Below are 26051 nucleotides of genomic sequence, written 5' to 3'. Positions count from 1 at the left end.
GCAATCCAAAGAAGAAATTATACTGAAAAAATGGCAGAGACTTCATATTGTTCTTTCAGAAGCAGTCTCAAGAATAGAGTCCACCGATACAGTTGAAACCATCTCACAGCCTCTTCTAGCTAAGAAACACCAGACTTCACAAGTGCCAAATTTTGTCTGAATTCCAGGAATTCAAGTGACTCCTTCTCTCATGTATTTATGTTTGGGGTTTTTAAACAGAAATGCCTGTATTTTGATAGGCATATTTTAATAAATATTTTGAATTTTTTCTTTAAACAGTAGATCTCCAAGAAACTAACAGTATAGGATAACAGCTGTTGGGCTTTGGCTCTGGCCCTGGGAAGCCAATTTTAGAATCAAGTTTTGTGACAATCTGATTTTGAAAGTCTCATTGTTTCATAGAAATTATGATTAATTTCAACTTCTTTACAGGAAATATATGCAAATGTGTTGTATTTGCAATATACTTACACATATTTATAAACAAATACATGTTATATATACATATTAATTGGTGTGTATACACACACACTGTCTATATACACTATCATTGTATATATACATTATATTAGTATTTTCATATAGAGGACAGACCACAGCTTTTGCAATCCACCTTTTATCAAAGGACATTTCATGTTCTCACTGGTCTTCTGGTGATCTTCTCAACCATGGAAAAAAAGGTGGAGCAATTAGGCTGCATACCAGACTTGCAGAAAAAGGCAAGTCTAGTCCATGATTGGAGATGAGATGGAGAGAAGGATTTGTTCTCAGAATGGCTCTCTCTGGCCAGCAGCCACAGGGAATTTCACTGTTAGAAACAAGTTGCCAGGTCAAATGTGGAACAAAAGCTTCCCAGCCATCCCTGGATGAAAACAAAAGCTTCATGTACCGGCATTCATATTTTCTCCAAAGGTCTACACAAAGGAAGGGGCTGTAACAGGGCTGGCTGCTGCAGGCACTGGAATGGCATCCCATGGTGACCCCCTGCCGCCTCAAAATTAATCCAAACTCTGTGCTTCTGCCTTCCACAAGGAGTGGATGGCCATCCAGCTGGACATCACGCATACAACCTGCAACAAAGCAGAGAAGTATGCACAGAAGTACATTGTTAGCTACTTCTTCACCTCAAGCCTTGCCCCCAGAACATAAGCAGGAGAACTTAGAGCTGTGCAGAAAACTTGTTTAAACATTGTTTAAATACATCTCAGTTTTATTTTAGGAGACCTACAGAACACGTGTATATTTTGCTCTGTCAATCTACAGATTGATAATACTACTCCAGGAGAGCTGCACTGTACCAATACCACAGTTCAGCAGAACTCTGCTATGAATCAGAACAGCTCCACTAAATTAATCTAGACTTAAGATATAATCTTAAAGGTAGGGCTGAATAAAAAGCAACGGAATGGAAAAAGGTGTCTTCTTATTGAACCACAATCTCAAAGCACCCAGGAAATGGAGAAAGCACCACAAATTGCCTTGCAATTCCTTCTCCTCCTGCCAAGGGTTGTTTTGCCTGTTCCTTAAATCCTTCCAAGGCAAAAACAGGAGTGAAGATGAGTACACTGCTTGAGACACGGGAAACCCTGATCTAGTGGAAGTGCCCCTGCCCAAGACAGAGGGCTTGGAACGAGATGATCTTTAAGACCTTTTCCAACCCATTCTATGATTCTATGAAACAAAAAACTGAAGTGCTATTTTTTAATATTTTCAGGAAATCTCATGTCTTCACTAGAACCAGATACAATAGCACATAGGGTTGAACACTGAACTCCCCATCAAAGGAAGGGCATAGTAGTCCATATGGGAATTGTTACCTGGGTTTTAGACTATCCAATACACTCAAAGATGCCACTTTCAGGCTTTAATTCCCCCCTATTAGGGATCCATCATATCACTTACCTTGGAAATCACTCTCTGAATGACTGGGAAGGTGGTTTCCTAGCACGATGCTTGCCCAATCCATTTCAAACCATCTATTCACACCCAAGACAGAGGTGACTTCTTGATCACCTCCACCACTGTTAACACGCAGGGTAAATTCATTGTTGTAGCGCTCCATGGTCAGAAGAACCCACTGGCCATTGTTTATATGTAATGTTCTCATTCTCAAAGAGTGATTTTTGTCCCCCAAACTGAAGTTAACACTAAAGAAACCCTCAACCACCTAGAAGAAGATGATAAAGACCTTTAATAACAGAAAGGCACTTCTAAATGTTATTACACAGTCCTGACTCAAAAAATGGATGTGAGTTTTTAAAATGGAAATGGCACTCTTGTTTTTAAGTGCTTTATTCCCAGATAAAAGTTACCACAAGAAAACTGCAGGTGAAGGGATTATCAACTCTTTGTTTTACAGGCCACTCTTTTAACTCACAGTTAACTTCTTTAATCAGTCTTCTCCCTACCGATATCTACCTCTAAATCTTCCCAGCTGACAGTCCTGTTTCAATTAGAATATAGTAAATTCACGAATACAAGCCGCACTGAATATAAGCCGCATCACTGGGTGTTGGCAAACATTTTGGTTTTTGTCCATAGATAAGCCGCACCCGAATATAAGCCGCTTTGTCGTTCGCAGCGAGGACCCGCGTGCAATTAGTAACAGAACCGCGGGAGGGCGGGGTTTACTGGCTGAGCTAAGGCTGTGCAGGCTCGGCCCGCTAGGGGCCGCTGACGGGGCCAGGTGGGCCAGCACGGTGCTGCAGCTCAGGGCCGGCCGCCGCTGCCACTGGGCTCGGTCACCCCGGGTCGGCGCTGCCCTGCGGTGGCGGGCAGGGACGGAGCTTCCCCCGCTCCTACGGCAGCGGCGGCGGGCGGGGACAAAGCACCCCGTCGGCTTCCCGAGCCGCTGCAATGGCTGCGCGGGGCTCCCGTCGGCTCCCCGGGCCACAGCAATGGCTTGCACGGGGCTCCTGTCGGCTCCCCGAGCCGCAGCAATGGCGGCGCGGGCTTCCCCCCCCTCCCCGGGCCGCAGCAATGGCGGCGCGGGCTTCCCCCATCCTCCCCGGGCCGCGGTAGGGGCGGCCTGGGTCCCCCCTCTCCTCCCCGGGCCGCGGCAATGGCGGCGCCGGGCCCCCCCCCCCGTCTCTCCCCTGGGCTGTGGCAGAGGAGGAAAGAGAGCTCTCCCGCCTCTCTCCCCGCCCCCCGTGCTGCCTACAGGGAGCCAGGCTCCACCCGCGGTGCAACAGAGTAGCGATTTGTAACAATCGCAAAATGCCGACTTTGCAGCTGCTCGGCTCAGCACTCTGGCAGGCACTTCTGAGGTTGTATTAGCCGCTCCTGATTATTAGCCGCATTTCCAGTTTAGGAGCAAAATCTTAGTCAAATTGGTGCGGCTTGTATTCGTGAAATTACTGTAATTAGCTTCTCTCTAGCTAGTATAGTCCAGACAGCTTTTTTTCAACAGCAACAAAAATGTAGAGGCAAGTTTTACAGACAAGGAGAGAGAAACCAATGGAAAAAGCAAGTAGGACAAACAGAACAATCTTCTTGTTCACACGCATCACATGGACATTTCACAGGCAGTGCAAACTAGAATTTATGCCATGAAAGTGTAATACTGAGAAGGACAACACAAATGAGAGTAGTTACCCTCATATGGAAAATCCTTGCTCTTTATTACATTACAGAACAGGTGTCTTTAATCAGAAACTGCATCTTTTTCTCTCACTGTGGTACTCCATGACAAATGAGGAGCACTCCAGCAGAGCAGCTCAGCTCACCTCCAGTCGGATGTGTCCGTTCCCGTCTGCAGAGGCCAAGCTGAGCAGGGTGCTGTGGGAGAGCCGGGTGCGCACCATCAGCTGGATCCGAGTGCTCCGAGTGCTGAGGATGCTCCTTGGCTCGTAATGGATCCAGCTGTCCCTTCCAAAAGCCCATTCTGGCAGAACTGTGAGCACAGCACACAAAATCAAAGGGAAAACCTCAGAAATGGCTGCTTCCCTCAGATTTCTGCTCTTTGAGAATTTACTAGCTCCGAGTGTCAGAGTTTTAGTTCTTAAGGAATTTTGGCAATACAAGGAAGCATCATGGACAGCAACCTCTGTCCCACTTCAAAGGGAATTAAGAGAAAATAAATCCAGGATTCAGAATTTAGGCAGGAAAAGGACAATTAGATACTGTCTCTTGCAGTCTGCCTGTTACAAGCTGTATGTTCTACCCAATCACTCCTACACTGTGCCCAAATAATTATTTTTTTCAATCTGAAGCATATTTTCCAGTAAAGTAGCTCATGTTGATCTGAAAAATAGAAAAACAACCCCCAAAAAAAACAACCAAAGAAAAGAATCAAATGTTTCTTTCAGCAGTTTAGTCCCGTGGTTAAAACCCCCACTGTTAGAAAATATGCACTTTATTTCCCATTTCAATTGGCACAAAGGAAAGTCTCAGGGAAGGCACAGGATTTTTTTAACTACAAAGGGAGATTAAGTTAGTGTTTACTATTTTAATTAGGGAAAATGCACTGGAATGATTTGTTTCCCCATCCCTCTGAGGAGCCCAGGGTCCAGCACAGAGTCTGAAGAAGTTGCACTGCACACTTCTGTGGAAATCAAACACCACTAAACTACCCAGGCCCTGATGCTCTTGCAGAGAAGGCACCTTCTCAGTCTCATTCACTGACAACAATTCTAGATCTGTTTTTGGGTCAAGCTTAGTTGAAAAAAAGAAATTTCTTTTCATCAAATATAGTTCAAGTTCGTTAATAGACAGGACAGACACTAGGTCACCAGCAGCTCAGCAGACATCAGTGTCATGCAAGTAGAAATCCAAACAGTACCCAGTTCATCCTGGGGCATTTAGTTTGGTTCTCAGGACATGAAATATGAAATTATCAAGAAACTTAATTTCTGCACTCTCTTTTCTTTTCACTGTTTGCCTGCTCTCTTTCCTTTCTTGAAGCATGTTTTATTTTCTCTTCTAGGTTTTTCCCCCCACATTATTGTTCCTAACCCAATTCTCTCTTGTTCACCGTCTCTGCAGCTACAGGCTCTAGCTGATGAGCAGACATAGTTTCTCCTGGGATGCTCCAGTGACTCCTGTCCTCAGCTGTCTGCTCCTTGCTGTGAGCATGTCACAGTCATTCATAAAGCACCAGCTGCATACCAGCATTTCGCAGCCCAATATATTAGAAGAAGCTGGTGCCAATCAAAGTTCTTCTGTTACATCAGGATATGACTTATGGATTTTGAACAATTACTTTCTGAGTCCTTGGTTTGTCCCACAGTAATGAAGGATAGAACCAATAGAGCAGCTGGGCTTGTGATGCAAAATAATACAAAACAGAGTAGGATTTGAATCCAGGCAGATGTTTATAAACCAGTATCATCTGTCTGTAATACAAAAAGTTTAACTATATTAACCAATTTTGTGGTCATTATGAACATCTTAAATAGTGAATGCTCCAGGTCTAGACCATGCCAGTTACAATTCCAGTCCTCCCCATCTCTGGACAGACAGGGCTTCCACTCAGTAATGTACTGTCACACTTTTTAAGTCTTGTGTGGCAGATGGAGAAAGAAGAGAGGGTCTGGCTGCCTGCATAGGGTATTATTGTTCTGCATACAAGAAGGAAAAGTAAGTGCATTGAGCTGAAAGGATATGTGGAATGCACCATTGTCCTGTTCATTAATTCCAACATATTGATCCAACACTAGCTTGCAAGGACTCCTTTCCAGCTGCTCACTGCTGCTCATCCTCACCTGCAGCTCACTCAAACTACAGGACTGAGGGGATAATTCTCTTCCAACAAAAGCCCCCAGAGTTATGGGGCACTGGTGCTCTTTACAGACTGTTATGATCAAGCACATCATTTGTACCTTGTACACAGAGGCAGGTAAAGTCCCTATAAACACCTATCATTCACTTCTGATTCCTGCTTGGCTGATGAAGGTTTTAAGATAGAGGGGACAGAGACAACTTCAAGTATATATTCCCTGTACCCTGAATATGGGCTACTAGGAGTTTAAGAATTTATTTCCTAAGTTTTTGAATTGTGCTAAATTTTTCTACTTTCTTACAACATCTCTGAGGTTTTCATTATCCCCCATGAGAAACTTTTGTTCTGTGATACATATTTCATGCTGACTTTGTACAGGATAGCATATTTGTTGAAACCAGACTGATGTTATGTCCTCACCTACACCCACTGCTGTGGTCTAGGGGCATTGCTCAGCTTGCAATTCATTCTAATGACAGATACAAATGTGATTATCACCATTTTATAAATGGGAAATGGGGCCTGAACATGACAAGAGGATTATGCCCACATGTTCATTAAACTTCATTTTGTGATCTGCATGAACAGAGGAAAAAGACACAATGCAGAATATTTCCCCTTTCACCACTGAGAAATAAGGTGGTGATAAAAAGGACAAAGCAATCTGTCTGACCACTTCCCTACCCTGCAAAATAAAGTAGCTCTTAACACAAACCTCATCTGTGACATTATCTTTATTTAACAAGAGTTAGTAGGATCTTGACATCTTTGAAGATGTAAATAATTCCCAGAGTAGAGCATGGTGTTATTATTCTATTCAGTTCAAAGTCATGGCAGTATAACTTTGAACATTGGAGCAGTGTGTCTGATGCTGTTCCCACAGATCCTCACCACAAATTTCTCCCTAGAACTTGCAGTACCTTTTTCACATGTTAATCCAGCATATCCTGGGGAGCAGTCACAGCGAAAGAAATCCCAGCCACCAACACACTTGCCATGGGTGCCACAGGAGGCCATCCCACCACTCTGACACATTTCATCCATAAGGACACAGCCAGGAGCACTGTTCAGGGACTCTGCAGGGTGCTCTAAATCATAGACCTGGAAAAGGCCAAAGAAAACCATCACAGCAGGTGCCTACAATTAGCAGCAGTAAATCCAAAACTGATCTTTGTGGCCCTACCTTACTATCAATGATGACATTGCGTATGCAGCCCACAAACCCTCTGAAGTGCCTTTGTGAGTTGTGGTAAGGCAAGGTCTTCTTAACTCCACCCAGCTGCAGGGGCTGATGGCCATTGAAGAGCTTACCCATGCTGAACAGAAGGGAGGGAAAGAAAGAATCAGTGGCACACAAAATACAACAACTTGGCTGATTTCACCACCCCACCCCTACCTTTTTCTGTAGCTCTTTTGAGTAGTTGTGTTTCAATTTTGGTTTGTTTTTAGTTGTTTGTTTGCTTGGGGTTTGTTGTTAGCTTTTTTTTGTTTTGGGGTTTTTTTACCTTTGAGATCCCACAATCTCTCCAGACGCTTCACAGGCAGACAGATCCATTTGGGAAATCTTCTTAGTGACACTGCCATTGTCTCTAACTGAGACATTCATGCAGTTGTCAAGAATCAACTTCACTTCCTAGAAAAATGCATTATTTAAAACAATTATATCCAGAGACATGCATATATTTTAATTACATATTTTCTTTCACTTAGCAGAAAGTAGAATAGTAACTAGCAATTACGGTGAAGGAAATTTTGTTAAAATGATAAAATATTCCACATACTAATCTGGAAAGTTATTGCACATGGCATATAACTAAAGAGCCACACAAAAGAAAGATCTGACTCTGCCATGACCATGCCAAGTCATTGACATGGTAGAGGGAGTGCAGGACATTCTTGGAGTTTTCTGCAAGATGAGAACACAGAGAGATAACCCAGCAGAAGGTCCATCAGGCTGCATCCCAGATCCTGACCTGCTCTTCAGCTTATGTGGGAGAGAAGGGGGAGCTGAGCAGATGCCTTCAGCAGTGTTATATCAACAAGATATTCCCTGTACACAGAAGTGCATCTATCTCCTTTGTGCTACACATCTAAAGTCTCTTGGTGGGGCAGGGCTTCTCGCTCAGATAAAGCACGAGTACAGTAATTTCACGACTATAAGGCACACCCTTTTGACTAAATTTTTTCCCTGAAACCGGAAGTGTGCCTTATAGTCTGGTGCGCCTTATCTGATGGACAAAGTTGCGAAATTTGCCAAACCAGAAGTGCGAGCCGCAATGCGGGGGCGGTGCCACGGGAGCGCCGAGTCGCGAGGGGGGCCGGGAGCGGGCGGCCACAGCCGGTAGGAGCCAAGAGGGGAGGGAGGGAGCCAGCGCCGGCCCGGGCCTGGGTGGAACAAGAAGCCGGGCGTGCCGGCCCTGGCCTAGGCGAGGGGGAAACGAGAACCCGGGCGGCCCTGGCCCGGGCGTGGAGGGAACAAGAAGTGCGAGCCCGCAACAGCCCCGAGCAGAGCCCGCCCGGCGGCGGCATCGGAGCAGCGGTGGCGAAGCCCCTGCGGCCGCCAAAAGGCAGTGCCGGCCGAGCCTCTGCGGCCACCGAGAAGCGGCGGCGGGAAAGCCCTTGTGGCCGCCAAATTGCGGTGCTGCCGGAGCCCTTTGTGGCCGCCGAAAAGCGGTGGCGGGGAAGCCCCTGCGGCCGCCGAGAAGTGGCGGCGGGGAAGCCCCTGCGGCCACCGAATCGCGGCACCGGCGGAGCCCCTTGCGGCTGCTGAGAAGCGGCGGCGGGGAAGCCCCCGCAGCCACCCAAAAGCGGCGACAAATGGCGTAGCCCCGGGGAAGCGGAGAGAAGCGGCGCTGCCGCCACCGGCCACAGGGAAGCCAGGACGCAGCACGGTCACGTGGTGGGAGCCGGGTGCCATGAGCCGTGCCAGCCGGCGCCGGGGGCGGGCGGGAGTGCTGGGGCCCGCTGCATGGGGAGGGCGCCTGGGGCTACATTTAAAGGCTACACCGATCTTTGAAAAATGCTTGCAAATTGAGCACCTGCCAGTAATTCATTACTTTGTTGCGCACCACGGGGCTCCTCGCTGCAAAAAAATAAGTGCGCCCTATAGTCCGGTGCGCCTTATCTGATCTACAAAGTTGCGAAATGTGCCGGCTCCTGGGGGGTGCGCCTTATAGTCCGGTGCGCCTTATGGTCGTGAAATTACTGTATTTCACTCAATCACATCAAGAAGCATTTAGCCCCTTGATTATCACAATTCTGTTGCCTAAGCAGCAGGCAGTACAACTAAACAAAAGAAATAGCATGGCCAGTTTCATAACTGAATCAGACTTCTCCAGGCTTTGTTCTGCTTCACTGCTTCAAGACTAAGAGGATGTCCAAATTGACAGACTTCTGCTGTTTCAGAGACAATGGAAAATTGAGTGATTGATAAGAGTTCTACAGAAGGGAAGAAGGATTTGGAAGGAATAACTAGGTACATGAATTAATGCTTACACAGGACTGCCCATATTTACACTTGCCTTTCCATCATTTACAATTTTAATATTGTGCCAGCGGCGATCTGCAACATTAACTTTTTGTGACAGCTGCAGGAAAAGCTCACCAGAGCTGTGGCTCACGGTCAGTGACGGGACCCCACCAGAGAGTTCTGTAAAGGAAAGACTCTCATTGGATATGCAGTAACCATATTCCCATTCAAATTAAGTCAAAATGACTGTTGCAGCTAGATCTTAGTTGGAGATCTTAAAAAAAGTCCAGCTTCTAACAGTGACACAAAGATATGAATTAGGCACACTGGCAAACCATTGTGCATTCTCCTTATTCTCTAAAAGTAACTTTCTGAGCCTTTTTAAAAACAAAACCCCAAAACCTATGAACTAAGTGGAATCTCACCTTCACACAAACAACACAAATACTTCATGGGGTGCTAACCTAAAGCAAGGAAATTTTCCCGTTCTCCAGGCTGTCCTTGTGCTGCTGGTCCATGGTACAACAAAAGGCCATCAACAACTTCAGTGATAAACTCTAGGGAGATGCGGCTCTCAAAGCAAGGCTGAAGAGGAGGGAACCAGGCATAACCATGGCCTCTGAAGCTGTGTTTTGTCTGCTGGCAGTCTGGTCCATGAAAATTTGCAGGACATTTGCATCTATTTAATGAAACAATAAAAGCAAATATCCATCATTCAAACAGAAGATGCAAAGGTCTCTTCTGACAACAGGATTCTTCACTTTAAAAACAGGACTCCATAATGCAGGTAAAGTACTAAAAATGTTTTGACTTTTTTGTACAAACACAATATAAATTTAATCTAAGTTCTACTATGTCTGGGCAAGGATATTCTGTGAGTAAATGATGGACCTGCTGTAATATGTAAAGCCCATGAAAATCTCTTACATAAAAAAAGTTATCAGCTTGTCTGAAGACTTTATAATGTTGACAGGAAAAGCAAAGGAATCATAGAATGCCAGGTTGAAAGGGCCTCAAGTATAATTTGGTCCAACTTTTCTTGGCAAAAGAATGATCTAGATGAGATGGCCCAGCATCCTGGTAGTCGAATCTCAGAAGTGTCCACTGTTGGGTAAACCACCACCTCCCTGGGGAGATTAATACAGTGGTTGATTATTTTCACTGGGAAAGAAATTCTGCTTGTGTCCAGAGTCTCCACAGGAAAGATATGGGAGGGTAATGTCACCCAGAAAAAGTGGGGTGTGCAGTGATAGATTTTGGCGTCTTCACTCCTATTGCAAGATACTTGATAGCTTATTTCTTTTACACTCCAACAAGAGAGGCTTGGAGCTCTTTCCTTAAAACTCTGTGGAAAAAATTAGCCACAGTATGACAGTAACAGAACCTGTAAGTGGGAAACCAAAGGAACCACAGAAATGGGGAGAAGGACAGGAAGAGAGATCAGCTGGGCTCCTATTTCTTGGTTTCTGATTCCCATAGACTGCTAGTACCTTTGAGAGCAAATCATGGGGGTGGGATGCAGGAAAAGATGACACATAAAACTACTGAAAATGGAGCAGAAACAAAGAAACCTCAGAGCTGAATAAATGATGGGTGACGGAGCCTACCTAGAGTTTCTGGGCAGCAAAATTTCCTTGTCTGATTATACCTGAGCAGCAATGAGAACTTTAGCATGACAAGAGCTTCTGCAGCTTCAGTCTGGGTCCTGTCACCCCTACCAAGGGTGCTACAAAGACTGGCCAGTATTTCTGTTTTCCTATATTGGGATGATTATTTTTAAGCAAACATGCTGGAAGCCACATTCTGGAAGGGGATCAGGCTAATTCTGAGCTAGTACAGTCCTATCATTTTTTTCATCTTTATACTATATTATCTATGAGATTTCATTTTTGGAGAAATAAGTGAGACAAGAAATGGGGGGAAGAGGTTATTAAGTGACATAAGAGATGTGATTAAAACATTTAACAGCATTAAGATGTTTAAGGCAGGCTGCACAAACTAAGAGCATTTTGCAGAATGGCATTAATGGAGCTGGTGCAGCCTGGAATATTCCCAAGGTTTTCCTAGAGACTATGTTGAACATAAAATACATGGACCTGAACATTGAGGTTCTTTTGCAAGACCTGAGTGTGAAGCATAACAAACTGAGATCTGCCACAGTGGGTGGGAAGGCTGTGATGGTTCCTGAAGCCTTGAGTCATCCTCCTTACAGTCTGCACTATGTGTATTTTGTTTGCACACCTTATGAAACTTTACCAACCTGTAGCCCAAAACAGTATCCACACACGTGCCCCCATTGAGACATGGGTTTGTCTGGTATGAGGAGCAGGAAAGATGAGGATTCTCCCGAGCAGCACAGCCACACACAGCATGACTCAGGACTGTCACAGATACCAGTGAAACACTTCCAGCTGTGGTTATGGTTGGTACATGGTTCTGTTCATGCTTACTGATGCATCCACTGCTGTGAGTGCAATCTGCAGTCACACATTCATCAATGCCAGTCTGGGTGATATTTATGCCCAGAATGCTTTCCAGCTGAAGAAGAAGGAGAAGAAGCAGAAGAAGAAGAAGAAGGAGAAGAAGAAGGAGAAGAAGCAGAAGAAGCAGCAGAAGAAGAATCAGAAGAAGAAGCAAAAGCAGAAGCAGAAGCAGAAGAAGAAGAAGAAGAAGAAGAAGAAGAGGAAGAAGAAGAAGAAGAAGAAGAAGAAGAAGAAAAGAAGAAGAATTAGTTGCAATCATCTGACTTTTCCACTAAGTTCACCAATGACAGCAATGAAAAGCCCAAGTCTTATTTATCTTCAAAACTGGTTGCTGTGCCAATTCCTTCCAATATCAGCCTCACCCTATGCAGCCAAAGGCAGCTCAGTCTGGCATCTGTTAAAGCTAAAGCCTTGGTGTAAGTCAATTACAGCATGAATAAGCATTTCAAGGGCAAAAATATTGTCAATATTTATTAGAGAATGAGTTGGTACAGCTCTGCACCAACATGTTCCCAAGAGAGCAAATAATTTAACTCTTTTCAATATGTTTTTTGGTGGATTGTTTTTTGGGTTTTTTTGTTTGATTGTTTGTTGTTTTTTGGGGTTTTTTTGCTAGAGGGAAAGGAACGTTACTAAACTTTAAACGCATATTTCCAACCTGGTTTTGTGCTGGAGAGTGGCTCTTTTACTACTTTGCTCTCTTAAGTCTAGAAACTTGAAACTTTGACTAGTTTGGGAATTTCAACTACAGAACTAAAAATTGAAACATTAAAGCAAGAGCCAAACACATTCTTTATACCGTTTTATAGTCTTTTCAATAGAAAGACATATTTACAGTCCCATTGTGTTTAGGTGTTACTATATATTTAGAGTCTGGCTTTCAAAACATTTCTATTTGAAACTTCTAGTAGAAGTGCAAAAAGACAGTTTGATTTTACTGACTAAAACTATCTATTTATCTCACACATTACTCCCTCAATCACTCCAATTGTTCACATTCACTAGGCAAGGGGCATTACCTGAATAGACACAATGAGAAGATGCTGTGGTTTCATACACAGGATGGATACTTACCCAGGCTCTGGAAGCTGCTACATTGCCATTAAGTTTTTCTGCTTTGTAATAAGGTGGACCATAAACTGCAAACCAGACATCAACCCCTCGGATTGGACTTGGGCTATTCAGTACACTGAAAATGTGAACATTTTCCAGTTGAACTGAGAGAATTTCTGAAAGCAGCTTCTTCATCTGGTAGTATTTACTTTGTTTTTCGGGGGACTGGGATATGAACTCCTCTGGTGTGATACCTGTAAGAGAAGTTGAAAACTTGACACACATTTCTTGAAACTGCTGCAGCAAGAGAAGAGAGGAGCACCACAGAACAAATCATAAGGTTGCAGAAAATGCCAATTCTGGAATATTTTCATTTTTAGGCTCTGAAACCTTTTGTGTTTGCTTTTGCTAAACCTGTGTGTTCTAAAACTTTTTTGAATTTTGATTTCAAATTTTTAATTTATTTTTTTTTTAATCAGAAACATGTTTAAGAAGATTTCACTTTTCCACAAATGTTGAAAGAATTTGGTGAATTTCAGGCAGGCACTTGTTCAAACAAAGTTTTTCTTCTGAAATATAAGTTGCTGGGGTTTTTAAAAGTTGGTGTAGAAACCAGAACATTCCCTTGCTGTCTTTTTTCTCCACAGATGTTCCTTCACATGCAGCATCAGAGGACCATGCAAAGATACATTTTCACACCCTTGCCTAGAAAACTATTAATTCTCATCCCAGGTCTAAGAGCATTCTAAGCAGAATCCTAAGTACCACAGCAGTAACATAAAAGACACAGACTGTACTTGAGCACATTGCTTACCTTTTATTCTTACAGAACCAGCATTTTGGAGGGCATCATCTTTGATTTCCTTCACTATGACCTTTACAGTTGAGATAACATCTGGCCAGACTCCATCAATGACTCTAACTCTAATGTTGTATGTTCCTGGTGGGGTTCCTTCTTTAATAGTCAGCAAACCTGAGTTATCATTAAGGATAAAGTACCTGTAATAAGAGTTAAGCCAAGGAACAAGCTATGAGAAGTTCAAAAGCTAAGTACTAATTATCACAGATGGTTTTTCTGAACCACTTTCTATTTATCAAAGAAAGCAGATGTGTTCCCTCATGAAGAGACAGAGCAGAACAGAATTTTTTTATGTTGCCTCCTGTTGGCTCCTAATGATTTTTCACCAGTGTGTCATAAAGGTTTCTTCCTGCTGCTATGCTGTATTAACTGTACAGGAAGACTAAAGATGCACTAGCCATAACTTTGGGAACAGTGCAAACTCCTAGGGTAGATACATTCACTGAGAGTGACACCTCTGTCAAAACCTCTGAGTGGCACACGTACATCTCAGCCCCACTCACAATCCAGACACTCCCAAGTCTATCTATCTAGAATAAATAAGGTCTTAAAACCAGTGCTGATGTGGAAACAGCAGGAGCTTGGATGGAGGAATTTAGAAGTTAGTAGGTATGTTTCCTGTAGTGGCTCACTGATACAGATTGTGGATATGACTGTGAACAGGAATTTGGAATTCTGGCCCATGATGCAACGGGCAGCAGACTGGTTCATCATGCAGGATTATTTACTGCAGAATTATTTACTCAGAAAGGATTTGGAGATCTACACACAGAAGTGTCTAACCAACAAAATGCTTTTATACTCTTGTTTTCAAAAAAACTCAGAGTAAATACTTGCTATGATTTTGTGTGTGCTCCATTTTCCCATCAAATTCACACAACTCCCATTTTTCTCTCCAAATACCTTGATGTTTTCCCTTCAAACTGGTAGATTTTGCGACCCCAGTCATCAGCATCAGGGGCACTGACCTGTCCCAGTACAGTTGTGGGGAGAATACCTAGAACAACACAGCACACAAGTGCACAGTCAGAGCTCTCACGTGTACACAAACATGTACTGGCCTAAGCACACGTGTTGTAAGCCTAAGACCTCTACAAAAATAGTTGTGGTAGTTCTTGAGAGATGTGCACCAGTTTGCAAATGCCACATGGTGCCCTGCTTATCACGTTTGCTGTATGATTACACAGATTTAATTCTACAGGTTACTGCAATGAAAAACAATGGAAAGGACAAAAGAAAAGCCACCTCTGAGAACTTTCACTATTTTATCTGCATTATCCAACCAGCTTACAAAGTGGTTTAGACAGGGATTGGTGTTTGGCAGGATGAACAAGCAAAATGCAAACTGGGTTATAAAGGGCAAAAAAAATAGCAATTACAGCAAGATAGAAATTACAGCAAGATAGAGAGGATGTCCAAAATACAGAGTACAGGCTTATTTTGAGTACATGGTGAGACTGAGGTGAGATGGAAAGCAGCATGTATTCTGCTGGTTTTGCATCTTCTCTGCAAAACTGACAAAGCAGTGTTTTCTGGATTTACAAAACTTACTTCTGAAGCAAAGGTCGATAGTTGTCTGAATTCATAAACCTGCTGAATAAAGAATCAAGGGTACACAAAGATGATAAATGCAGGACTTCACCTCGTGACAAGGAACAGCACAAACCCAAACAACCGAGGAACTGAATGTGAGAAAACTGTACCTCTGTGGCAACCATGGTGACATTCACTGGACATTTTGCAGGAGACAGCACACAGGATGCCCTGATGTTTGATTCCCACAGGAGATGAATGTAACATACAGTGATTCTCTTTTTGATCCTTTTGATTCTGTCTCTCCTTTATGTTTTATTTAATCAAAGATCTGAGGTCTTGAATTGTCCCTCCCAGAAATTAACTGATGTACCAATGATTTTAAAGAAACAACTAAAATGGAATTCAGGCTTAATGAAAACATTTGGTATTTAAGCTACAGGTGGGGTTTCTCAGCAAATAGAAACTGAATTGGTTCCGATTTCACAATAAGCTGAACTTGAGTAATTATGCAACAGGCAGTACAACATTTCAGTACAAATAAATGTGAGTCTGCACATCATCTACTCAGAAGTAGTTCCTAGTGTGCCACAACAGACAATCTAATTAATGTGTTATCAAACCATGGGACACAGAGCAGAGTAAAAGAGGAAGGAATGCCCTGAGCCAACATGGATCAAGCATCCCAAAATACTTATACCTGTGTGGTTTATTTTCCTGATGGGCTTATTGTGAGGGGCACCAGATCACAAGAATAGTGCTGCCTAATCGCCAAAGCAAGAAGGGAAAGATGGCTTCTCTCACACTGGAGGCAGCTAGCATTCACAGAAAATTCCCCCCTAACAGCACTTTTCAGCTGAAGACTTAGATGGATGTTTCAGCAGTTTACATATGAGTTCAGTTTAGGTCTATTCACTAAAATTCAATTCAGTCTGGAGAAAGAAAAAGTTTAAGGAGGAGACAGAAAGTTCTCAGCATTCAGGCTCATAATTTCTCAGCAACATTATGAACTTTGGTAATTTTTTCCCCCCTGATATGTTAATGTGTCGGAAAACTGTATCTGAAACCAAGAGACCATTACTCAAGTTTGACAGAAAGGTGCCAAGAAAAGCAACCAGTTATGCTCCTTCTTCAAGACTGGCTCACTTTCTTCCACAAATCAAGTGGCCCAGAGTCCTGTGCCCCACATAAACTACTGCTCTCTGTTGGGATTTAAGCAAACTTCAGTAGCACCTCCACTATCAACTTTCAGTAGCACCTCCACTATCAACTTATGTGGAACAGGACAGAGTTCTCCTGTAAAACTTAAAGCTACCTCTTTTGACCTTACGTGACACTTGGAAGCAAAGATGAGGGAGTGATTTACCATCATAGCTGTAAATGAGGCATTCCATGTAGCCAGCAGAATGCGGGTGGTCATTTTGGTCCCCGATGTTCACGGTCAGTGTGTTGGTGGAGCTCATGGGGGGCAGCCCGCTGTCTGTGATCAGGATGGGCAGGTAGAACGCCTTGTGCACCTCCCTGTCAAAGGTGCGCAGTGCGGTGAGCCTGGCACTTCCGTTGTGCAAGTCCTGCAAGCTGAAGCTGGCCAGGCTGTCGAAATCGCCGAGAAGGCGGAAGGAGAAAGGCGCTCCGTTCGCAGCAGTGTCTCGGTCCTTGGCATACAGCAGCGTGGAGGTCTCGTTCATTTGAACAACCTGTGGAGAAGCTGTGTTTTCCCAGATCACTGGGTTATAGTGTGCCTCGAACTCTGGCCCATTGTCATTTACATCCTGCAGAGTCACTAAAACAGTGGCACTGCCAGTCAGAGGGGGCTGTCCCATATCAGTGGCAATCACAATGAGTTGGTACTGAGCCACTGTCTCATGATCCAGCAATCGTGCAACCATCAGCCACCCATCACTGTCCAAAGAGAACTGGCCACCTGGATCAGACTTGTTTAGCAGGTGGAAAAAAAACCTCCCATTCAGGCCAGAATCCAAGTCCACGGCAGAAACCTGAATAACTTTGGTACCAACTGGTACATCTTCCCCAAGTGCAGCCACTTCATAGAACTGGGGATAGAAGACAGGAGCATGATCATTTGAGTCCTCCACATAGATCACACAGTGAGTGATGCTGAAGAAATCCATGTCCTCTGCTTTCACAGTCAAATTGAACACCCTCTCATGAGGCTTCTCAAAGTCAATCTGTTTGCGTAGTCGGATAAACCCACAGTTGTTGACTTCATCTGTCTCTATGGAGAACTTGTGGTCATTGTCCCCATCAACGATGCTGAACGTCACCATGGCGTTTTCTCCCTCATCTCTGTCCACAGCAGACACCACCACCACCTCAGTGTTAACACTGGTGTTCTCGGAGACAAATGCTGTGTAAATCCTTTGCAGGAAGACTGGAGCATGATCATTGACGTCGGTCACCAAAATAGTGGCAGTGCCTGTCCCAGTGAGCCCTCCTCCATCTCTGGCCTCAACCACCACCAGGTACTTGTCTTCCTTCTCACGGTCCAGGGACCCGAGCACTGTAGAGATGGTGCCACTGACTGAATCAATTGAGAACAAGTTCAAATTAATTTCGTTTTTGACGTTCTGAATGATACTGTATGTCAGCACAGCATTTATACCAGCCTTGGGGTCATCGAGGTCCACTGCTGTCATTTCCATAACAGGAGTGTCAGCCGGAGAGTCCTCAGGGATGTGGCCTGTGAAGCAGCCATCTGACACACAGAGGAAAAGGGGCGCGTTGTCGTTCACGTCCCTCACTTCTATGATCACATCTGCAAAGCCAGTCAGCCCCTCTCCGCCCTCATCCGTTGCAAGAACGAGGAAGCGCCACGTGGATCGCTTCTCTCGGTCCAACCTTTTGTGTGCGCTGATCTCACCTGTGCTCTCATTGATGCTGAATTCGCTGCTGGCTCCCTGTCCGTGCAGGGAATAGTTAATGGCATTTTGATCTGCTGCCTGGTCGGGATCCATTGCAGAAACCTGGAACAAGCCACAGCAGGCAAGTGTTTGTATTTTAAAAATTCTTTTATTTAAAAGAATTCTTTTATTGAGGGTAGCTACTACACTGCAGGCTAAATGAATAGTGTGCATTTTAACAGCAAGCATCTATTGGGTTGAGTCATTCAAGTACTCTTTCAATAAACATCATACACAGCCTAGAGAAACAAGATGAGGACATTTTGACAGACTAATACATTTTACTCCCCATTATATTTTGGAAAGACAGAAAACTGTAGGAAGAATCAAGTGAAAATAATAACAGTTCTGCTGAGCAAATATTTCTTGTGAAATTCTTTGGCACTGAACTACAAAGGTAAGCAGAGGCTGATTCTATCTGAGTGAACAGACTGCCGTGAAAACAGCCCATATCTCCAAGCTGATAATCAGCACAGGCCAGAGAGTACTCCCAGCTCCTGATTTGCATCCAGGGATTGTTTGGGAGATTGCTAGTTGGGCCTACCAAGAACTGCTCTAACAACAAAATAACGAGGATTATTGAGCTGGAGTCAAAGAACAATCCCTGGTAATGTTTATTTGGTAGCATAAATTTAACCATTTCATGCATGAGGTACACATGCCAACCGTTCTGTGCTTCTACAGTTACTCAAAATGTGCCAAATCTTCTTTGTAAAGGGCCAGGCCTCACCCACCCTAAACAAACTATCTTTTTGGATTTGTGTGAATGGATGGGATTGAGCTGAACACAAAGCCAGGTTTTGCCCTGGTTTGTGGAAGCTGCTGTACCTTTAGGACAAGTACAGGCAGATCTGTGAGCTCCTCCAAGACACTGCCCTGGTATTCATTCTGAGAGAAGACTGGTGCTTCATCATTCTTATTGACAACATTGATGATGATAAGAGTGTGGTTTTCCCATTTTCCATCAGAAGCTACAAGCCGGAGCTCATAATGTTGTTCTTGTTCATAATCCAGAGGCTGAGCAATGAAGACAGTTCCAATCTCAGGTTGCACATCAAAAACCCCTTTCACATTTCCTGAAGTGATCTGATACCTTAGTTTGGCATTTGCACCTACAAGAGAAAGAAACAATTGCCCCCTGTTCACTCTATGAATGCTCAATCCAGCTATGCACAATGGACATGTATCCAAGAGAAACCTTATTTGCCCAGATTGTTGTGGTGTGCATGTGTGAGATAAAACATAGAAACATACACAGAATGATCTGTGTATGTAATTTGAAGGTTTTGTGCACAGTATATGGCAAGCTAGGTTTGCATTTATATTGACAAGTATAATTTACTGACACAGACAAGCACACTTGTTGATTGCTAATGGAGAAATTGTGCCTTTAATTTATTGTGCATTCATTTTCCGATAATAAAGTAACAGGCTATGAAAATACAAGAAGCTGTTTTTACTCAGTGTTTCCTAAGCCTCTCATTTCAAATGCCAGTATCCCTTAACTATTTTTAAACCACTGGGTGGTGCTAAAATATAGCAGAAGTCCTCCATTTTGAGCAAGAATTCATCTTAGAACATTCCACCTGTGCAACAGCAGTTGTTTGATTGCTGCAAAACTTTTAGGGACAACAACAAAACTTTTAGGAACAACAACAAATCGTTTAGTGCTTCCTGTTTACTTATTTGGAAAAGTAAAAACTACATTGCATTCCAGTATACAAAGTCATTTCCTAAATGAAATAGGTGAGCTGCTAGGAGCAAAAAGAATATTCAGGTTTTTAAGTTGTGAGCCAGCTGTGGATGAGAAGACTAGAGGAGTATGGATGGCTAGCAAGTGAAAAGGCTGTGGTCAACATTAGTGCTCAGAAGGACTTGGCCACCTTTGCAGAAAGAGTTTGAGCATCACTTGCTAGCAGCTTTAGTCAAATTCTCCCCAGGGCAGCAGCTGGTTTTAAATGGCCTCTTTACACCTCCCTCATGGGTACTAAGAGGCACAGGCATTGCAGCACTGCCACAGAAAGGAATGGCCAGCTCTCACCTGCTCCCAGCAACACGTCCCTGTGGTTCTCATTTGGACTCTGTTACCAGCTGCCTTCTTTTAATCAATAGATTTGTTTCTCTCGGGAAAGCTGAGCTGGACCAGCTCACATCAGTAACCAAAATGCAAAGACAGGGACTGACTAGTGGCACATGCTGTTGGACTGGCTCTGCCCATCTGGTCTCATCACACTGTGGGGGCAGCTTCACACCATCAGAGCTGGCATCAGTATGAGCCCAAATGGGAGGTTTGATTTTCCCTTTCTTCCTGACTTCATTTCTGGCCATTTCATCCCACATTTGTGAGATTGTTCCACAAGTATATTTAACCCACTAACTCAAAGCACACATTTGATATTCTACAATAGTGGTAAATAGAACTGACTCCTAGGGAAATCTTGAAAGCACAGGAGTCAGAAAAAAGCAAGCATGTGCTCTGGAAAGAATGAGTGTAAAGTTACAGCAGTGTTGTGATTCCAGGTGATTCCATTCTGCCCCAAAGACATTGCCAGCTAACTTAACCTTTGCGCTACAAGCCTGAGCACCTAAGTAAAGAAAACACTCACATGTGCCCAGAACTTCTCTTCCCACTTATACAAATGTTTGAAATGTGGAATTGTTGCCTGAATGCAGAAAACTGTTTGTCCATGAAGAAGGCAGCCCCACACACAAACACATGGTGACACTAAAAGGACTTTAAAAGACCTGCAGGGTCCACTCACCCTCATCTTCATCATTTGCTGTTGCTGTCACAACAGGAGTTCCAACATCCCTGTCCTCATCTATGCTGACCTCATACACCGACCGAGGAAATGCCGGAGCGTTGTCATTCACATCGCTGACAAAAATCCTCACGTAGGCTGTGTCTAAGGAGGAGATGCAAGAGGAACACACAGAGTAGAAATGGCAGAGGTGGACATACCATCCAAGCCTATGAAAGCTAAAAAGCTCAATATAGAATGGCTTAGATTTACCTGTGTTGGGCTGCCCTTGAACACCAGGTCTAGCGGATTCTGATAAGTCTTGAGACTGAACTTCAATCAAGTAAGAGGCTCTTTTCTCTCTGTCAAAAGATGCCTGGGTGGAAATAATTCCTGTGTCAGGTTCAATGGTGAAGAACCGATAATCCTCATTAGCATCCTTTAATATTAAGTAATGAACCTAAAAAGGAAATAGTTAAAAGAGGTTACATTTTCAGTTTTCATTTGTATGTCCAAGTGCTGTGACCTCCCACTTCCTCAGTAGCCTCCTGGTTCTGCCTGCAAAGTAGCAACACTGAGGAAAGACAGATCATCTGAACATGATTTTTCTAAGTCTTTTGTTCATTTGGATATTAAAAGGGCAGAATTCTCGAACAGAAGAACATCTGTACCAGTGATATCAAGGCCCATCAAGCCTAGTGTCTAATCTCCAACAGTGGCCAGTAGGATCAGTTAAGACAGATCATGAATAACAGGAGAATGTATGAACTGGCATTTTCCTGGTGTCTTCTTGGCGTCTAGTAATTCACTCTGCTTCTGATCTCAAAAAACAAAAAAAGAAAAAAGAAAAAACCAACAAAAACAACAACAAAAGAAAAAGCTAATAATCTAGTCCTGTTCAACAAGACTGCATAAATGAAAACTTCCACCAATGAAAGGTATTCACATTTTTCCTTTTAATGAAGGTCATTCTCTGAAAAAACACTGTTTTCATCCCCATCCCCAAGTCATGCACAGAGCAGGACCAGACTGTCTACCGCACAGGTTACTCTTCAGAAGCTGCAAAATGACAGTTCTAGAACAGCAGATCTCCACTAGCTACAATTTCTTCACAGAAGAGCTAGTAGGATTTTTAGAAATCACTCAGGAAAATGCAAAGAAAATGAGAAATTCCCTTCAGAATTCTGCTTTTTCCTAAGGTTGGGTCATTATTGCGATGATGGTCAAATGTTGGTTTCACCAATGATGGTATTTAATTGACTATATTTAAATGGTTGTGGATAACTGACAATAATCACTAATGGTCAATTAAAAAATGAGCTAAAGAAGTAAGAGTTTGGAAACATGTCCTGCAGCCACATCCACTTGTCTTGTCATGGGAGCAACCCTGAGCATCCTGCAGCAGTGCTTTGTCATGATTGCTGGATCAGGATGAGCTGCCACGCTGCAGGACCCTGAGATCACAAACAGCATCTTCTCTGCCTGCATCCCACGTGATGCACATCAGCCATAAGACAGATAAATACTGAACAAGTGCTGTAAGAAGTGCTGGTGGCTCACTACCCTGCCATCTGCTGACTGCATATTCTCACAAAGTACAATACTGCCACTTGAGCGGAAAAGAAGTGAATTAAGGTCAAACCTCTCCATGTAGGCCAGAATCCAAGTCCATAGCTAACACCTGAACCACGGATGTGCCAACATCAGCTCCTTCTGGCACAGACACCTCGTAGTTAGAGGACATGAAGAAAGGAACATTATCATTGACATCTGAAAAAGGTGATGAGGATCATGGTAAGAAAATATTTGGAGACATTTTTGTTTACTGTGTTTTGTTTTTTCCCCCCGCAGTTGTATTCTGTTTGGAGGAAGAATTGACATTGTTTATAGCAATAAGCAATCCTGCTCTGGGTTTTCCCATTCTCATGGTAGCAGTCAGGAGGCATTTTACAGACACTGGGCAGTTTCTGGGAGACAGTGGCTTATCCCAGCTGAGATACTGGCTAATGATTTGACCAGAGACATACCATGAATGCCAGGACCAGGAGGGCTTTCATCCACAGCTAAGTTACTGAAAAGGGATTTTTCCTAGTTAGCAGAATGAAGTTTCTGCCAAAATGTGGTACCAATAACTGCACTACAGGAAAAACCTTTTGAGACAGTGTCCATAACCTACAATGAGGCTCAGATTCTGCTCTACAGCCTGAAGGGGTTTTGCATTGATGGATTGTGAAAGACAGGACAATGTCGCGATAAAGTAAAGCAGGAAAGTTGGATTCCCTTTCAAATTACTACCCCATTCTCATTTCCATGGTGGTGGGCAAGACAAACGCTTTTGCTGGAGAATTCATTTATTCATGTTTTCATCTGAATGTTTGCCTAACAAAAGTAACTCCACTAATCCTGCAAAAAGCAGGGATTAATATCAGATTTATAGTTTTATGTGGATCTACTGGAATAGAGCCTTCTTAAAAGATCCTGCTAATAAGGAGGTTTGGATCAGATTTTTGAAAATTGCACTTATCATAAGGATCCTTGCTATTTCATTTCTGTAGTTGTAATCTCAGTATGCAATGGAAAATTCTGAATGTAACAAAAACCCCTAAACAGATATCCAACACAAACCCAGCCTATCTGGGCTGTTTCTTTTTCCGTAGCACAGACTATTTCCAGTAATACTAATCTCCTTTCAATAGCTTGGGAACAAGTACTGGATTTCTCCTCCTTTTGAAAGAAAATCTTTCTAATTACCTTTACCGAACCAGGCACTAGTGCTGCCTAAACTTTCAGACAGCCCATTTTTGCACTATCACATCTCCACATTTGATAGTTATTCTTAGGAATTGTCTCACACAAGCCTTTTTAATGACTGCAGAACTTTTTACAATATAGAAATGTACAAAGCATTCTAAGGTAGCTTGGCATTTCATGGATGTTACCTTAATTTGTGGCATTATACTAAAAGTAGTAACAATATTGTTCTGAACAGCAGCAAAGCTTACCTGTTACATTCACACAAACAGTGGCAAAGGAAGCTAAAGGAGTCATTGCTACATTTTGTGCCCGGACTGTCAGGGTGAAAAACTTAGTTGTCTCAAAGTCAAGTGGTTCAGCGACTAGAAGAGAAGCAGATCCATCAGCTCTGTTTGGCTTCAGATAGAAACGAACTGGCATGTTAGTCTCTGGAACTTGACCCTCCTCCAGATTATACGTGACCCTGGGATCACCAAGAGGGGATGTGGCTTTGATGGTCTGAAGAAGAAAAGAGCCACCACATACATTCATGAAGCACGGGGCTGCAAGTGTTACGTGTTGAGTTTGATGGCAGAAGCATACATACGTGCATGTTCTCCAAGAACACACATGCCTGTATGACTGGGGGAACAGACAAAATAGAAACATTTACAGAGCTGAGTCTTATTTTACAATATCTAGGTTTGATGAAGGTGTTTAATCAACAGGAAATCTATCTGCCGGAACAGCTAAAGGAAATCCCTCCTCTCTCCTCCTTCCAAAGCAAAGCCAATCCATAAAGAGACCATTTCTCCAATGAGTTGTACATTTTACCCAGCAAGTTACAGAAAAAAAAAACCCAAGCCCTAAATTTTTTGCAAGTGCTTGAATATTACATACAGGAGGAGGAAAGCAAGAATTATGCAGCAATATATAGAAGGCACTGTCTTTAAAGACTAAGTCTGTATGTGTTGAAAAGGAATTGGTTTGAGTTAGAAGAGTCTGAAGCAAACTATGTCACTGCATGCTCTTGTGCTAAACTGCGAAGAGCTTTAGGAAAGACACAAGCTGGTAGCACAGCCCACTGAGGATGGAGGAGTGAGGAGCTGGCTCTCAGCAGGAATGCTCAAGGATTTCCCTCTCTGGCAGAACACAAGTCTTGCTCCTGTAGAAGCACACTTTGAGGGCCATTTGTGCAAGAATTCACTGGGAAAACTGCTGCCAGCTGAAATGCCAGCCTATTCTGCGGCAGGTACACCTGACAAACTTTAGTGGGTACACAGCATTGAAGGCTCATAAGGGAACAGAGCAAGGCAGCGAGGCTGCAGAGCGGGCATCCGCATACTTCTGACCCAGAGCACAACAGAGGAAGAGGTGAAATGAAGAGGGAGGGAAGTAATCACGCTTTTAACATACCACAATCTTGGTGTCACGAATGGTGTTTTCGGGGATGGTTACCCAGTATGTGCTCTGCTCCCACTGGGGTGGCTGGCTCAGTGCACTGGTGACTGTCACCGTCAGCTCCACCGTGCTGCTCCTGTTGCCGCCGTCTGTCGCCACAATATAGCGGCTAATGCGCATTGCCTGCCAAACAGAGACAGAGGGTACTTGAAAACCATTTTGTACACACCAAGAGATTGCAATTAGCCCTCTGCAATGGGTTTGAGGGGTTGAGTCTCACGTTACCTGGGGTAGCGGGCAATTCACATACACCCAGCCTGTGCTGGGGTTGATCTGGAAGTATTCCAGCTGGTGCTCTAACATTGAGTATGTGACAGCAGCATTCACACCCTGGTCACTGTCGTGAGCTGCAACTCGGAGGAAACTCATCCCCACTGGAGTATCTTCACTAAGGAAGTCTTTGGAAAGACAAAGGTATTGTCAGCAGGTCTGCTCTGGTTTATCAGGCTGCTTTTGTAAAGAAATATCTCTGTTAAAGTACCAACAGTGTCACTAACCTTTTAGCTTCCCCTTCTCTCTCCCCTGGCTGAGCTGCAGGTGATGCAGATTTACTGACATTGTGCTGCCAGCACTGCCTCCCCACGGTGGTGCTGGCAAGCCCCACAGTAGCTCACATGCCCTCTGCTTCAGATCACAGCCCAGCCTGCTGGGCTCAGCTGATGATAAAAGCAGTTGGCACCAAAGGGGATTCTGTGTGAATTGAAGTAATCTTGAATATAAGTGGTGCTGGCAGCGCTGCCAGTGGGAGGCACTAGGTAATTGCAAAGCATAAAGACTCAGGTCACAGCAAAGAGACCTCCAACCCCACAGTGCTTTGGAGAAGCTGCCCAAGGCAAGGGCAATGATCATTTTATGTATGTCTCTTTCCTTAGATTTCACTCCCTGTTCCCAGGAATCCATCTATGTCAAAGGGCATGTCTTTCTGCCCATAGTTCTAAAGTCACCAATCTTTCTTTGAACCTGCTCAGATAATTGTCATCTAAAAATCTAGTGGAAAAGTCACACATTTTAAGAGCCCACTGCACAGAAGAGTAATGAATTTTGTCTTCCTAAAGCCTGATTTCTGGAAGGGACACCAA

At 43.7% G+C, this 26051-nt stretch overlaps 1 protein-coding gene across 1 annotated transcript in view; it reads right to left on the bottom strand.

The window, feature by feature from the left end:
* LOC116999680 (neural-cadherin-like) overlaps positions 1 to 26051 on the bottom strand; it is a 54762-nt gene that overhangs the window by 3111 nt on the left and 25600 nt on the right. The window contains exons 11-30 of the mRNA XM_033066610.1: positions 25198 to 25370; positions 24928 to 25095; positions 23781 to 24030; positions 22421 to 22548; positions 21052 to 21238; positions 20800 to 20943; positions 18866 to 19149; positions 16483 to 18100; positions 14487 to 14580; positions 13539 to 13723; positions 12746 to 12978; positions 11449 to 11726; positions 9653 to 9867; positions 9241 to 9368; positions 7225 to 7352; positions 6903 to 7035; positions 6640 to 6820; positions 3726 to 3892; positions 1903 to 2167; positions 890 to 1070 (exon numbers count right to left, since the gene is read on the bottom strand). Coding sequence (XP_032922501.1) covers positions 890 to 1070; positions 1903 to 2167; positions 3726 to 3892; positions 6640 to 6820; positions 6903 to 7035; positions 7225 to 7352; positions 9241 to 9368; positions 9653 to 9867; positions 11449 to 11726; positions 12746 to 12978; positions 13539 to 13723; positions 14487 to 14580; positions 16483 to 18100; positions 18866 to 19149; positions 20800 to 20943; positions 21052 to 21238; positions 22421 to 22548; positions 23781 to 24030; positions 24928 to 25095; positions 25198 to 25370 — 5140 coding nt within the window. The remainder of the gene's footprint in view (positions 1 to 889; positions 1071 to 1902; positions 2168 to 3725; positions 3893 to 6639; positions 6821 to 6902; positions 7036 to 7224; positions 7353 to 9240; positions 9369 to 9652; positions 9868 to 11448; positions 11727 to 12745; positions 12979 to 13538; positions 13724 to 14486; positions 14581 to 16482; positions 18101 to 18865; positions 19150 to 20799; positions 20944 to 21051; positions 21239 to 22420; positions 22549 to 23780; positions 24031 to 24927; positions 25096 to 25197; positions 25371 to 26051) is intronic.

Source organism: Catharus ustulatus, chromosome 1 (assembly GCF_009819885.2).
Source record: "Catharus ustulatus isolate bCatUst1 chromosome 1, bCatUst1.pri.v2, whole genome shotgun sequence".
Lineage (NCBI taxonomy): Eukaryota > Metazoa > Chordata > Aves > Passeriformes > Turdidae > Catharus > Catharus ustulatus.
Note: the sequence above shows the minus strand (reverse complement) of the source record. Positions and strands in the feature narration are given on the sequence as shown.